This window comes from Nelusetta ayraudi, unplaced genomic scaffold (genome assembly GCF_046127955.1).
Source record: "Nelusetta ayraudi isolate G7.1 ecotype Tasmania unplaced genomic scaffold, CSIRO-AGI_Nayr_v1 ptg000009l, whole genome shotgun sequence".
Classification (NCBI taxonomy): domain Eukaryota; kingdom Metazoa; phylum Chordata; class Actinopteri; order Tetraodontiformes; family Monacanthidae; genus Nelusetta; species Nelusetta ayraudi.
In genome coordinates, this window is record NW_027466059.1 from 1745665 (window position 1) to 1760203 (window position 14539).

Here is a 14539-nt window from a genome sequence, read left to right on the forward strand (position 1 = left end):
GAAAAATGATGTAGTGCTGCTGTAAGATTGGGACGACAAACCACAAGACAACCAGTCCACCACCACCGTCGGTCATTTTTCTCCAAAAATTTATTCTGAAAAGATACATTTTGCATATAAAAATCAGTCCTCGTCGGTCGCATGATGTAGAAATGTTGCTCATCTTGTGAACCTTGTCCCAACTTCTTTGTGGAAAACACAAAGAAGACTCCAACAAACTCGGCTGTCGGTACACGAAGGAACAAAACTGAAGTCTGAGAGAAAAAAAAGATTTCACGCGTCCTTTTGAAAGCGCTGCCCCCGCCAACCGTCCTCATCGGGCGCTCTTGGAGCAGCAGCGTTGGAGACACTTTTTGAAGAACTTCCTGAACTCTGTGTTGAAGACGGTGTAGATGACGGGGTTGAGGGCGCTGTTGACGTAGCCGAGCCACGTCACCACGCTCATCAGGGCCGGCGGGATGTGGCAGTCGTGGCAGCGGGCTCTCGTGGTGTGGAGGACAAAGAAGGGGGTCCAGCAGAACAAGAAGGCACCTGAAGAAAAAGAGGAAGAAGAAGAAGAAGAATCAGAAAAGTTTATTTTCCATATACAAGCTTTGCATCCAGACCAAATTAATCTGTTTGCAGCATTTATTCCACAGGGTGTCTAATGGACTCAAAAATATATTTTCTTAACACACATGGAAAGAGCATTAATAAAGGTCTAGAGTTTCAATAAAATAGCCTTGATAAATAATATCTCTCTCATACACATTCTTTGTAATGCTTGAGGTCTTTTTTCCTCGAGCTCAAGCATTCATTCAAGATCTTTATTGTCATTATGCAAGCACAACGTCTCAAGTCTCTCGGCTGACACAGAAAAATAGAAAAAGTAGAAATATACATGCAAGTTTTTTGTTTGTTTGTTTTTTTTATCGACGCATAGTACACATAAGTAAGTTTTAAAAATAAAATATCGGATATGAAAGGTATAAAACAGCAAATGGAATGAATTAGGGCAAAGTGTGTCGAAGGTGCACCCTAGTGCAAGGTTGAGGGCCGCCGCTGAAGCTGTGAGGTGAGCGACTCGTGAGAACTACCACCCCAGCCAGGCTTATGCATTAATTGGATTCCAGATTAAGGAGCTCCGGGATTAGCCGCCGTGCGCCAAGGGGGAAGCACTTCTACGCATTAGGAGTGACACCGGCGGCTATTATTAGGCCGACGGCCTCCAGCTGATATGTGAAAGATGCGCTCGGGTCTCCGCCGCCTCCAGACAGACATTAGAGGTGGCGTTCATCCATCCATCCATTTTATTTCCTCCTCTTTTCGCGACGCATCGCAAACTCAGCGTGGAAAGCTGAAGGTTATGGGAGCGCCTCGACTTCCTGGATTAGTGGTATAACTCTGCAGGGAGGTGCTGCATCTCCGACAGGGTGACATTCTCACCCCGAGGTTGAGAGGTTGGCACTAACCAAGCTACTGCGCTTCATTAACAGAGCATCCAAAATCACTGGCTCACCCCTTACTATCCATCCAATCACTTCATTGCAAAAGGACACTGCAGAGAACCCATAAAATCACCTGACATTAAATTTACCCTGCACACTGTGCCTTCCAGTTACTGCCCCCTGGGTGGCGCTACAAGTAAATAGCCTCCACTTTGTGGACAGTTTTATCCCAATTGCAATTAACATTCTGAACTCTGAACATTGAGGGGAGTTAAACATGGCCTTTGTGTTTGTCTGAATGTGTTCTTGTCTGGATATACATCTATGTTTGTGTTTAAATGTAACCTGGACCGGATGTACTGAAAACAAATTCCACCAGCTTGGCTGTGTGGTCATTAAAAAGAATCGGATTGAATGGAATTGATAAAACTGAATCGATCAAATTGAATCAAATCAATCAAATAGCATCGAATCAAATTGATCGAATTGCATCGACCTAACCGAATTGATAAAATTGAATCAATCAAATTGAATTGAATCAATCAAATTGCATCGAATTGAATTGCATCGATCAAATCGAATTGATAAAATCAAATCATATCGATGAAATTGAATTGACTCGATTGAATTGCATCAAATCGATTCGGACAAATTGAATTGATTACATTAAATCGATCAAATTACATTGAATAAATCAAATTGCATCAAATCAAATTGATCGAATTGCATCAATCGAATCGACCAAACTTCCTTATCACACTGAACCCTGCAAATCCTTCCATCAGCAGGCAGCCTGTTTTCTTCGGGGAGGCGGGGAGGGGGGGCAGACAACCAAAGACACGCAAGCCGTTCATGTGACGTCAACTCACCCACGACAACGGGCAGCACCTTCATGGCCTTCCTCTCACGGCTGTTGATCTTTGCCCTCTTCCTCCTGCGGGGGTCCGGGTTGAACTTGATGTCGGTGAAGCTCACGGTGGGCAGGACGCCTTCCTTGCTCTTCTCCGTGGCGGCGAAGGGCCTCTGGAAGGCGGACGGCTCGTCCAGCGCGTCCGCCTGCTCCCTCTCGATGACGGGCGGCAGCGGCGGCGGCAGCGAGGCCAGCGGCGGCAGCGGCGGCAGCGAGGCGGCGGCGGCCTCCTGCAGCTTGCGGCAGGCCTGGATGCTGTTCCTCAGTTTGGCCTTGCGCGCCTCCTCCCAGCGCCGCAGGCCGCGGAACATGCCGCAGTAGAGCAGCAGCATGATGGGGCAGGGGATGAAGAAGGAGCACACGGACGAGTAGAGCACGTAGTCGGTGTTCTCCAGCTTGCACTCGCCGGGGTCGCGGCCCGCCACGTTGTTGAGGCCCAGCATGATGGGCGAGGCCACGGCCAGCGCCAGGACCCAGGTGGCCGACAGCAGCGCCACCTGCCGCAGGTCCACGTGCTTCCTGTTGTAGTTGAGGGGGATCAGCACGGCGATGAACCTGCCATAGAGATTGGAGGAGGGAAGGGGCTGAGTGTGTGGCATTGACGTGATACTAAAGACTCACTGCAGGGTTCGTTCCAATCTGACTCAGGTTAGTTGCGTTAGTTACGTCACCATCTACCACAAGCCAATGAATTTGATTGAATTGTGTATTTTTAAAGGTTTAGTGTGTAGAATTTGGCTTGATTTATGATCTTTATACTTGTTAAAACATAGCATACTGCCCATAAATACATGAATAAAAGTGTAGACTTGCAGTATAATAAAAGTAATTAAGTTTTCCTATCCATAGATAGGAAAACAATTTACACACTGGATCTTTAAAAATCTGATCAAATCCAACAACAACTGTTTGTGTTTCTTTATCATTGCCGTTCGTGACTTCGTACAGCTAATATGCTGACCCCAAGCAACATTGAAATCTCAGGTGGAACCAATAGTGTTAACGAGGCTGTCATCTGGTCGTTAGTGTGCAGCCACTCTTAATAGGGTCAAATTCGAGGCTGTAATCATTGACTGACAGCTCAAGAACCAGATCAAACTCGACTCACGCTGAAGTGATTACAAGGTCATACCTACTTTTTGTCACAAACCATCCCTTACTTGCCTTTACATTTTCTTGTTCTTGTTGAATTGAAATGTACGATGAAAATGAATTGATGAATTAGAAAAAAATCTTCTATATGTGGCTCTACCTAAAATACAGAATGTCCTACATGTGCCGTGTGCAGTGGGACCATTCTCCCCTGACACATCTGAATGAACCATGAAAGGACCGTGATTTTGAATAAGAGTGTATGATGAAGACAAACAGCCCCAGACTTTCCAAAATGAAATACACCTTAAAGGAATTTCATTCACTGGCCCAGTGGCTCGACAGCCCCAAGCCACCCGGTTCTGCTGTACAGTAATTTGTCTACGGGCAACAGCGGGTCATTATGTGATTTGGCCATTGAAATCCATGAAACCTGCAGGGGAATTGCAATATTTCCCCTTTCCAGCCTCGGGACAGCATTGCACTCGACAGAACCTCTTGACTGTCCGTTCAAATTATTTAGACTCGATCCATTTAAGGCCTCTAAAAGCTACCGTCGTCTGCAAAAAGCTCAAGATTTCCACCATCAGTCCGCGTTAGCTTGCATTGCCTCCATCCGTCTTGGGCGTAATCATGTTTTCAGGGGGGGGTTGAGAGACATCAGATTTGTTGAGCAGCCGGGGTTATCAGTTCGGATTTTCATCCGTCAACCTCGGGGCCGAGGGTTCAGATAATCTCATTGACTTAAGCTAAAAGGCACGCAGCAAAACTGGCAGTTCGTCACAGCAGATGCCTTTAAATTGCAGAATGAGGGACGGGTCTTTTATTCATCTTTTGAAACTTTTGCACATAACAGACAAAAGGCCATCAATTTACACATCAAAGCCTTGATGCTGTCTGATAATCTGCAGTCGAGACGGGTGACACTCTTGCTAAAGGGAGTCCCTTAAAGCCCAGCAGATCCCTCCTTAGGGTTGTGGCTTGATGGATCAGCTGTGTGTCAGTAAATGACCCAGCCTGAGGTTGATTAGAGCCAATTCAGGCCAAACGGCCGCCAGCTACTGCTGCACTTTGACTCCTTCCTTTTAATCAACTGCACAAAGGAGGAGCCTCGGGGGTGGGGTTCTATGCGGCACCGGCACTATTGCCATCTCTCACAAGTGACACCGCAGGAGTTATTGAACAAAAACAAAGAAAGAAAAAGAATGCCACTTAGCTGTGTGAGCTGTTAGCACGTTTAGCAGTCCCTACTGTGAAACCATCGAGTCATTCATTTTTCTCGCAGTCACGCTAGGTGGATGGCTCCATGACTGCAGTCATTCATTCAGCCATTGAAAATATTCAAATATTCATCAAAACGTATCTAACAAACTTACTAGGTCTTACCTAGTTTGTGTAGTGTGTAATGTGTGTATACATTTCAAACTGTGGAGGACGCCACTTCTGTTGTTATGTTCTTGGCTGTGCCCACTGAATGTGCATTGCGTCACGAGCAGTGTGTGCCTCTGTTGGTGATTGTTTACGGTACCATTGTGTTATTCTCACTGTTGAACACTGGCCCACTGTATGAGGAGCAGGCTGCAGAGGGCTTCACTCGAACCCCTCCAGATTTACTGTCAAAGCCGCTTGTTGCTTCAGCTGCAAAACAGCTACAGTTAAAAATGCTCTTACTTTCCATTTCACAAATAACTTCATACCACTTAGTACAGGCACAACTTATGAGAACTTGCTCTGGGATCTCAGTTCGACCCACAGCTTCCCCTTCTTGTGTTCTGCGTTGCCGCTCAACCTGAGCAGGTGAGAACTGACCTGTCGATGCTGATGGCGCAGAGGTTGAAGATGGAAGCGGTGCACAGCATCACATCCATGGTCATTAGGTAATCACAGACGCTGGTGCCCAGGGTCCACACCCCATCCTGGAACTAAGAGTAGAGACAGAAACTTTATTTGAATTATTCAACTTTAGCTATCAATACTATTGACATATTAAATACATGAAAACAAAACAAAAATACACATAACATAGGACACATGATATTAAAAAATAAAAAAAAACATGTACATATACATATTACATATGTATATATATATATATATATATACATATATATATATATATGTATATACATAAATGTATATATATTTATATTTGTCATCATCTGAATCGCAGTCTGTGCAAACGTTATACTATGGTAGTGATTTGTGGCGAAGCACACAACATTCGTTCTTTGAGTTGTAGTGCGAAGATTTGCAGAAGAACTCAATGTCAGACAAGTGATTTGCTCTTTGTGGGGTTTTTTTAGCACGAGCGAGCGAATGTTTGTTGTGGAAACATAAAAAACATGAAAAGCAGGTCAGGTCAGAGAGCACAAAGATGAACTGTCATGGGAAACAACAACAATCTTAACAAATTTTAAGAGGATGAGAGGCAGATGACAAAGGAATGAACATAAACACACAAACATGAACACTATGAACACACTTTCTATTGTCTCCATTGTTTTTACAACCCGCTAATACCCCCATCGTGGGGCCCCCTGACCCACCTCTGACCCCGCGTTTTCAACGGTTGAATGTATGAAAACAAGAGCTCTTCATTAACGTCTAGCATCACAAGCAATTTAAATAAAAAAGAAAGGGGATTTCTTAATTAAAATAATGAATCACTATTGAAAATGCTTGAATGTCACCAGAAACTTTGGGTTAACCATAACAACACGGGCCTCCTTTTTATCTTCCTACAGTGTTTGTTGTGCTGTGGCTGTCCATGACATCACATGGAAGCAGGACCAACTCGCTTCATATGGGTGAGTCGGAGGTCAAAGATTTCCTTAACAAGACAGTCAACCTGCGGGTCGACTGTCCGCTCTGCACTAACTTAAAGTTTTGGTGTTCGCTGGACACAATGTGGGTAAAAAAGGTCGAACTGTTAGTTTGATGAATTTTTCGGCAGTTTTAATTAAACTTTCCGTTTCAGTGTTAACTGAGGCACTCGTCCTCACACTGGGCAGGTGCAAACCCTGCACAATGGAGCCAGGGGCACCAGGTCAACTTGCTAGACCATGTGATTTGTTTGATAAGCAGGTTTGACACTGATTTGAGATTGGCTCCTCTTCCGCCAGAGGAGATGGTGTTTACCTGACGCACTTCATAACGCTATATGGAGAATATGTGATTTTGTGACACATTAAAACACCCCAATAGCTTGGGAACTGAAGTAGCATCCGGCAATGATTTAACTGCTGATTTAGCTCAATTACCTGCAAATCCCACTGCAAGTTTTTGTGTGTGTGCAAAAAAAGGATGTTGCATAGTGTTGAAAAAGGAAAAAGCTTGAGTTAATACTTAATTACATTTCATCCCCACTGACCTGACCTGTTTGCACAAAAAGAATCAAGTCTGACTTAATGCAAACTTCAGGTCTGTAACATTTGAAAGGAAACAATGTTGGGGTCAACTCCATCCTTATGGACCTAAGCAATGCTCCAAGGACCTCTCCCCCGCACTCCCCGACTTTCTCACCTCGGAATAGACGAAGAGAGGCAGCACCAACACGGCCAGCATCAGGTCGGCCACCGCCAGGCTGACGATGAAGTAGTTGGTGGTGGTCTTCAGCGCCTTCTCGGTCAGCACGCTCAGACACACCAGCAGGTTGCCGCAGATGATGACCACGATCAGCAGCACCCCGAACACCAGCGCCGGCAGGTTGCGATCCTGCGGGGCGCCCACCTCCACTTCCACCTCCACATCCACCGACGCGCTCAGGTTGGCTGCCATGTCCGCCGCTGCCGCCGCCGCTGCCGCCGCCGCGGCTCCTGCGCTCCGTCGGCCAGCGGCCAGCGCACTCTCATGGATGCCGTGACGGTCCGCGAACTTCACCGCGCCGAGGTGACATGACGCTGTCACGGAAGGGACTCACTCGGCGACGGTCCGAGACCAGGAGCTCCCTGAGCACGAGCTTTACGCACGAAATGAACTTTGCGCAAAGGCGCAGCGCAGCTGCGCTATGCAGCCATGGTGAGAAGAAGGCGACTGGGGAAAGTACGCATGTCCTTCGAGAAATGACACTTCCCAAATAAGATAAGTTACAGCGGGCGAATATAAGCGTTCAAATCACCAGCGTGCTGGCAGCAGGAGGAGGAAAGTCGCGTCCCTGCAGACAGAAACTCGGTTTCCGTGCGTCGGTTCCCTCGGCAGCTCCGCCGTGTTCACCTGGACTCTGTTAAAGGCCACCGGGGCAAAATTAGACGATTAAATCCGCTTATCAGCTGCTGCTTTACGATGCCCTTCAGTCCCTGAGCTCCAGCGCAGGAGACCCAATTTGTCCGCGTAAGAATGCGCGCGCATATGCGAAGAGGGTAGAGAGAGAGAGAGAGAGAGAGAGAGAGAGAGAGAGAGAGAGAGAGAGAGAGAGAGAGAGAGAGAGAGAGCGACAATTTTATGCAGCACCCGTGTGAAATAAAAAATAAGTTGGGAATGGAATTGTAAATCACCCACCCGCCCCCCTCTGAACCCATCGAATGAATTCATTATTGAATAAATGAATATATTGGATGCTTAATGGGTTGCCTGACTGTGTTATTGTCTCACCTATATTAAAAACCTGTTCACGCGTCAGGCGCGTTCAAAATCCAATTATGGTTTAAGTGTTTGTGTGGAGAGGAGAACACTGCTGTCGTATGGATAATATCATAGACCTGAAGTCTGTTCACTTTACTTAGAAACTCTTTCAAGGCTTATGTGACTATTAGTTGACAATTAGTTGACTTTCACGGCCAGTCTTTTTTTTTCATACTTTGTCAGGGATATTGTAAGAATGTACAGCAAATCAGCCTTTTCTGCATCTAAGCTGCCTGCAATTCATGAAGGTTGTCAAAAAAAGCAGGTGGATCCATGTTGTTCAGGCCCTTTTTCTCTGTGGTGAAATTGAGATGATCAGGTCAGCGCAATTAAACTCCATCACCACTTTTTGTTTGGACATTTTATGTCCATATGGTACAGTGGTGCCTTCCAGTTAAATGTTTTTCTTTCGCCTCCTTTGTTTGACTTTTTTATTTATTTATTTATTTACACTTTCTCTCACTTCTTTTTTTTCCCTCTTTCCCTTTCTCTCAGCATTATCTCAGATTAAAATCTCCAACAATATGCAGACGACACAGCGCTTTGCACTTCAATTAGAACCAGGTGACAGTGACATCTCGGAAGAGTCAAAGCTTTAATTGCCCATGGCGAATGCTGAGGGCCGAGATAGCGGATATAGGAAAATTTAAGTTGGACCATCACTAATTAAAGATGTAGATATCGTGGCTTCATATAATATTAACTTGTAGATTGTGTTAATGAACAGCAATGTTTTAGAAGCATGCATTGTTTTGTTTTTTTTATTTGTTTTTGCATTTTTTCAGTTTTTTGCTGGTGGAAGTTTTTTTTGGTTGCAAAAAGTAAAATCTTCCTGATTGAATTCAGTCTTTTAGTGTATTGAATAATCCACACCCTTGATTTAACAAATTAACTTTAAAAACCAAAACCAAAACAACTTGATTCTAGAAGGGCTGTCCCTCTGCCGATTTCAAGACCTGAATAAATCTCAATTAATTTCCTGCGGGGTGTAGCCCACCCAGTCTTATTGTTTTGTATGGTTTATAATTTCCCCACTGATCCTGATCTTCCTGCCTGTGGCTGAGGCCTCATAAGAGAGAACCCTAATTTCTCTTGGTAACCTACGTGTGAGCCATTGCATTGGGGGCCCCATTGTTCATTTACAGGCTCTATTGCTTCACTCAACATCTGAATCTGAAGTTATTTTTTCCCTTTTCATCCCCCTCTCTTTGGCAGGTAGACTGACTTTGTGGTTGTGGGGCAGATGGCAACAGAGGGTGATGGGGTCCTCGTTGTTGCCACAACCCAGTCACTCTCTGATGGGGGTCTGGAATTTCTCCAGCTTTGCATGTGATAGTCTGAAGACCTCGAGGTGAGTCACAAGCCTTTAATGTTCATGGATTTTTGTTGGCAACGATGACGGGTCAGCTGATCGGTGACCTCCAGTGAGACTCCAGTGGCATTATCTACATTTCCCGTTGGTCATTGAGCATCTTTTTTTTTAATAAAGACCCACAATGTGAGAGTTTATTAGTCGGTTAGGAGGTTACGTAAGGAAAAAACCTGCTAAACTGAAAAAGAGGGGGTCAGTTTGTCCAAAAAGGATGTAGAAGAGGCCACAAAATATTGGCATAAACAAAGTTCAGCACTTAAGGAATGTTGTGGTTCATTTGAATATATGCTTCATATTCATCAAAGAACTCACATTAGGTCCAGCAGATGAAACCGTCAGCTACAACAGACAACACAGTTCTCCACCAGTAATAATCAGACCAATCTTGCAGCCGACGACCAAAATAATCAAACTCTAAAGCCTCCAAACTGTCTGAGGACCTCCTTCAAGATCAATAGAAACTTCTCAAGTGCCACTAAAAACCTCTTTAAGATCACTTGGGACCTCCTTCAAGAGGCTCGCAATCCATTTTAAGAGTCGCAAGAAGGCAGACAACAGCAGAGAATTTCTCCCGACATCAGATTCATCCTTCACTTGTTCACGCAATTTACCACCAAAGTCCTGAGCCATAGCTCCGCGTCGGCCCGCCGGTTCCTTTAATCATTATTTTTATTCAGTGGGAAATGTGTTCATGTTTAGCTGGAAGAGCTGAAGAGGAACTGATGATGCGCAGCGTTCATCGGAAACCTCTCCGTGGATAATGAAAATAAATGTTTTTCCCGTTTCCTGCTCTGGTGGTTTGAGCAATGTAAGTAGCAGCCACCACGTCCCCCCCCCCCCCCCCCCCCACACACACACACACACACCGCCAGCCTTGAAATCAACATGCTTCATTTCACTGAACATGTTTTAATTTGAGGCAGCTAATATGACGCACGGTTCTTAACAGCATCAGCTCACACTTTTTTTTTCTTTTTCTTTTTTAGCGTCCATCCTCTCATGTAACTGGAAGTGATTGTACAGACCAGGTAGAGTGCAGAGATGTAGGGTCTCACTCTTCAGCTCTCTCTTTTTGACCACTTCCTTCTTTAAGGAATGTCCTGAGCGGACATACTAAAGGAATACCATAAGATACAACATATACAATTATATTATTACATTTTGATAAAACCTTTGCTCAGTCAATAAAAGACCATCTACAGCCTTTTTCTGTTTGATGCAATATTTCCCAAGCACTGGCAAGCATCTCTTGCCCTGAACACGTCTCAAGAATCACTCTAATGGCCTTATACACACTGAATCGCCTCAGTGACTGAACTTTGACCTGGGACATCATTGGGATAACTGGTGTTTCATCATTTAAGCACTGAAAGTATCATCCGTGTATGCACTGGTAAAGATAAATCAATGAATTGGTTTAATTCCAACTTTTTTAGACATTTTTAACAACAGCTATGGTATTTTAACCATCACAACATCCATATTTCCCAATTACACAGTTTATCAAGATGCCATTAAAGTAGTGGCAGAACTCTATCACGTTAAGAGTTCATTTATTCCTTGTGAAGGACTTTTTAGAGACTCCACATTTCCAGTCCGTCTCAAGTAGTTTTTTTCCGCCATTGGCAATGAATTGGAAGAATTACAGTATGAGAAATTAGAGCAGGAAGAGACTTTAATTTAGTACAGTACAAATAAAAACCTTGTAACATAATGAGTTTAATCAGATTTCTGACATTTACACAAATTGTGACTGCCCTCTACTGGTCTCTGATAGACCTACAATCTTGCCAGAGTGCAAAAAAGGCTGATTGGCAATTAGACGTCGGCGTTTCAATATATTTCTCAATGCAGCAGTAGCATATCTGATTCTTTTGATTCAGGATTTGGGTTTACTATGTTGACCTATGAGTTCAACGGATGTGTCTGAAAAGACGTGACTTCAATTTAAGATTTAGGCACCTTACAAAGAGACATCTTTTTTTTTTTTTTTTTTTAACATAGCCATGTGGCTACACACTTCGCCATCACTCCTCAGGGATGCACAAGGCATCACTGAGCAGGAAGTGAGGTCTCAGCAAGGACAGGATGGGCTGCCGTGGGGCCCCAGCCAGGCAGTAGGCCTCATCCATACTCAGTCCATGGGCTCGCAACGTCTTTAAGGCGGCGCTGCAGCTGTCTCTGCCTCCATGCGACGTCACCAGAATGGTGCTCAGGGGGCTGTCGAGGAGACCCAACTTCTGCTTCATTTGGCCCAGCTGAGTCAGGAATTTCTGAGCAGAACGATTAGAATGCATTTAAATTCCAACAAGTCTGGGGGGGGGGGAGTGGTTTTGATGTTGCTCTGAGTACCTTGGTGCGCTGTCTGTCCCCAGTGACTGGCTGGATGATGTCACTCCCACAGAACATCACCCTAAGCTGCTCTAACTGACATAAAGCTGTTTGCTGGTCCAGCAGTGACGCGAGAAGACCTGGATTATTGACAAGTGAGGTGAATCACAATCTGACCCCTGCCATTGGCCAACATTTTAGAAACCAATCAAAAATGGCGGCCATTATGAACGTTAGGAACCATGGATATGTGGATGTTTATGGACTTTTTATGTCAATTGCTGTATTGTTTTGGGGACTATGGATGAAATTTAGCAGCAGTGCTAAGTCTGGCATATTTACAGTAAGCACACATGTACTCAGTGTTCATCAGTATGCACTGTCCGGTCTAAATAAGCTTATAAATGAATAAATAAATATCAGGTATCAGCGTTTTTGTTCGGTAAAAAAAACACTCTCTACAAAAAACATTAAAGATAAAGACATTGTCTGTAAAAAATTATCACACAGCATCATTTGTCCAGCAGAGTGCGCTACTGCAAAAGAGCTGACCAGTGCCAATTCCCAAAAGGAATTCTATGATGAATAGCCGAATAAAAAACTGATATATAAATGCAGCTGCAGCCCCCTGACACACCTTCACCCCACCTTGCCATCTTAAAATATCGCATTTTTTCTCTGCCATTGCTTCTGTCTGTTTAATTAGATTTATATATTTTTTTTAAATTATGACAGTTCAGTTTAACTCTTACATTCAAAATCTTTAAACCAGTTTTTCTGCTATGCCTGAGAGATTCATGGCTTTATCATCAGCGTTGGCTGTGCTTTTTATTGAGCACAAAAAGCAAATGTTAACATGCTATTTCTTTGCCTGTATGACTCCATTTAGCGACATGTATCCAATGAGTTACACAGTTTAACTTTTACATTTGTGTTGTAATAGATGACAGTACAGAATAAATTTAAAATAATCTAAGCCACACTGACCTTTGTCCGATGCCTCAACCACCTCATTGCTGTCTGTTGTCAGGAATAGTTGCACATTATTCTTCAGCAAGCTTTCCATGAAGTCGTCCTCATTAGAAAAACAAAACCTGCTGATGTCAAGGCCTGCAGGGGAAGGGCAGCGAGAAAATCATGACAGGAAATCAGTGCTGCCATCAGCATGGGAAACGCGTGCCGTTTAGGGGCTGTAAGCTGTATGATGAAGGTTAAAGTTGGAGCGCTCCGGTGTTGGGTGTCGCTAATGGTTATTAAAAATGAAATTACTGTGATGCCTGGTGCTGCTGATAATGCGAGGACTCTGCTGCTGCTGCTGGCTGTCAGTGGTAATCAAGATGACATCAAACAGCAGCGACTCTGCAGGATTTTTCTCCAGCAGGCGGTCATTCACACTTTGCATCGCCTGAAAATTGATACAAGTCAAAACTTAGATTATATTTAATGTACAGTGTAATAATCTCACTTTAAAAGTTCTTTGTGGAATGTTTTATTGTGGTCAAATAAGTTTTTTGTTCAGTCCTGCTCATATTAAGGGCAATCTCTGTAAACTTTTTTTTTTTTTTTTTTTTTTAAACAATACATTTGTATGAATACATAATTTCAAACTGACCGCTGAAGCTTCAACAGACATGTTTCACCGAGATGAATCTCTGGATTTATTGCAGATTTTATTTTAATGGTAGATTAATTCCTATTTGGTGCTTCAGTGAGTATTTGGGACAGCAGGTTGGCCTGTGTATGGGATTGTTTCAAAGCTATATTGTGTCCGTTCATCATTACCCTGGCGAGAGTGACAGTACACTTAACCAGCTGACATCTGCAATCATTTCTCTACAAACAAGGAAAGAACACAAGTTTGACCTGCAAAAGTGTCGAAGCCACGCCCACTCTGTACGAATCATCACCATCCTCAGGTCCAGCTTCAAACACTGCGCGTGCCGCCACTGCCACAACCACTGCATGATCAGTATCTTTCTGCAGAGAACACAGAACCTGAATGTCCATGGAGTCCACGGTGGTACAACACCTGAAACTGTGCCCTTTTCTTCTTCTTCTTTTTTGCCTCGTACATTCAAATATTAACCTCAGAATATGCAATGCCAGTGCCATGTGTACCATTACAGGTATTGCAGTTCTTGTATTTTACTGTTGCACTTAAGTTGTGTAACATTTGTGTATAACAATGTAAACAGATGTTTCATTATAATAGTTGTTTGTTTTTTCCCCAATTTTATATTTTGTTTATACATTTTTTGTAGTATTTAGGTAACCGTAGAATTTTAAAATGGTTAGGCTTGATGGAACAGTATTTAAAAGCATTTAGCCAAAAGATAAAGGCGAAGTTATCAAGTACGTGATGTGATTCAATACAGTAAATTAAGAGAGTATCGTTAAAACAATGTAATTCAAATATGATCAATAGGGACAAATGGAGTGTACGTAATCTTCGGTTTTGTAAATATTACACTGTTGTTAGTGCTTCTATGTCATCCTCACTGACAGCACTGACTGAAGTCTCCGGAAGACTTTTACCTGCTTCAAGTCGGTGTTCTGGATCGTGGAGACCATATCCGATTTTCCGGTAAAATTCTACAGGTTTTCACGGTCGAACCGAGTTAATAAATACACACTTTCGTAATCGAAAACTCTTGGTTTTAATCCCACAAAAAATATCGCAGTAAAACTGGGAACTGTTTATTTTGGGTTCCGCCTGCTGCACACAGAACTTGACCTCCGCTGTTTAGGGCGCTGGGTGGTGATGTCACTTCCGCTTTCAGCGCCGCT

At 43.7% G+C, this 14539-nt stretch overlaps 2 protein-coding genes across 2 annotated transcripts; both read right to left on the reverse strand.

Moving 5' to 3' along the window:
* Positions 1-113: 113 nt before the first annotated feature.
* On the reverse strand, positions 114-7867 carry LOC142883972 (D(4) dopamine receptor-like). Its single transcript, XM_076019323.1, has 4 exons — positions 6952-7867; positions 5239-5351; positions 2297-2892; positions 114-531 (listed from the first exon to the last, which is right to left on the reverse strand). Exons 1-4 carry the CDS (start codon positions 7204-7206, stop codon positions 314-316), a joined length of 1182 nt encoding a protein of 393 aa, XP_075875438.1. The 5' UTR covers positions 7207-7867; the 3' UTR covers positions 114-313.
* Positions 7868-11078: 3211 nt separating this feature from the next.
* Positions 11079-14522, reverse strand: LOC142883973 (cytosolic 5'-nucleotidase 1A). The gene is made up of 6 exons (XM_076019324.1): positions 14288-14522; positions 13616-13729; positions 13022-13157; positions 12740-12862; positions 11774-11892; positions 11079-11694 (listed from the first exon to the last, which is right to left on the reverse strand). The coding sequence occupies exons 1-6, from the start codon at positions 14321-14323 to the stop codon at positions 11449-11451; spliced, it is 774 nt and encodes a 257-aa protein (XP_075875439.1). The 5' UTR covers positions 14324-14522; the 3' UTR covers positions 11079-11448.
* Positions 14523-14539: the final 17 nt, after the last annotated feature.

Bases quoted from the DNA above. Each gene is read 5' to 3' on its own strand.
- LOC142883972 (XM_076019323.1), bottom strand. From the start codon at position 7,206: ATGGCAGCCAACCTGAGCGCGTCGGTGGATGTGGAGGTGGAAGTGGAG. The intron at 2,893-5,238 runs GTCAGTTCTCAC...TCTCTATGGCAG, and splicing joins TGCGCCATCAGCATCGACAG to GTTCATCGCCGTGCTGATCC. The intron at 532-2,296 runs GTGAGTTGACGT...CTTTTTCTTCAG, and splicing joins GGTGCTGCCCGTTGTCGTGG to GTGCCTTCTTGTTCTGCTGG.
- LOC142883973 (XM_076019324.1), bottom strand. From the start codon at position 14,323: ATGGTCTCCACGATCCAGAACACCGACTTGAAGCAG. The intron at 13,158-13,615 runs GTCAAACTTGTG...ATCAATTTTCAG, and splicing joins TGGCTTCGACACTTTTGCAG to GCGATGCAAAGTGTGAATGA. The intron at 11,893-12,739 runs GTCAGTGTGGCT...TCAATAATCCAG, and splicing joins GGTTGAGGCATCGGACAAAG to GTCTTCTCGCGTCACTGCTG.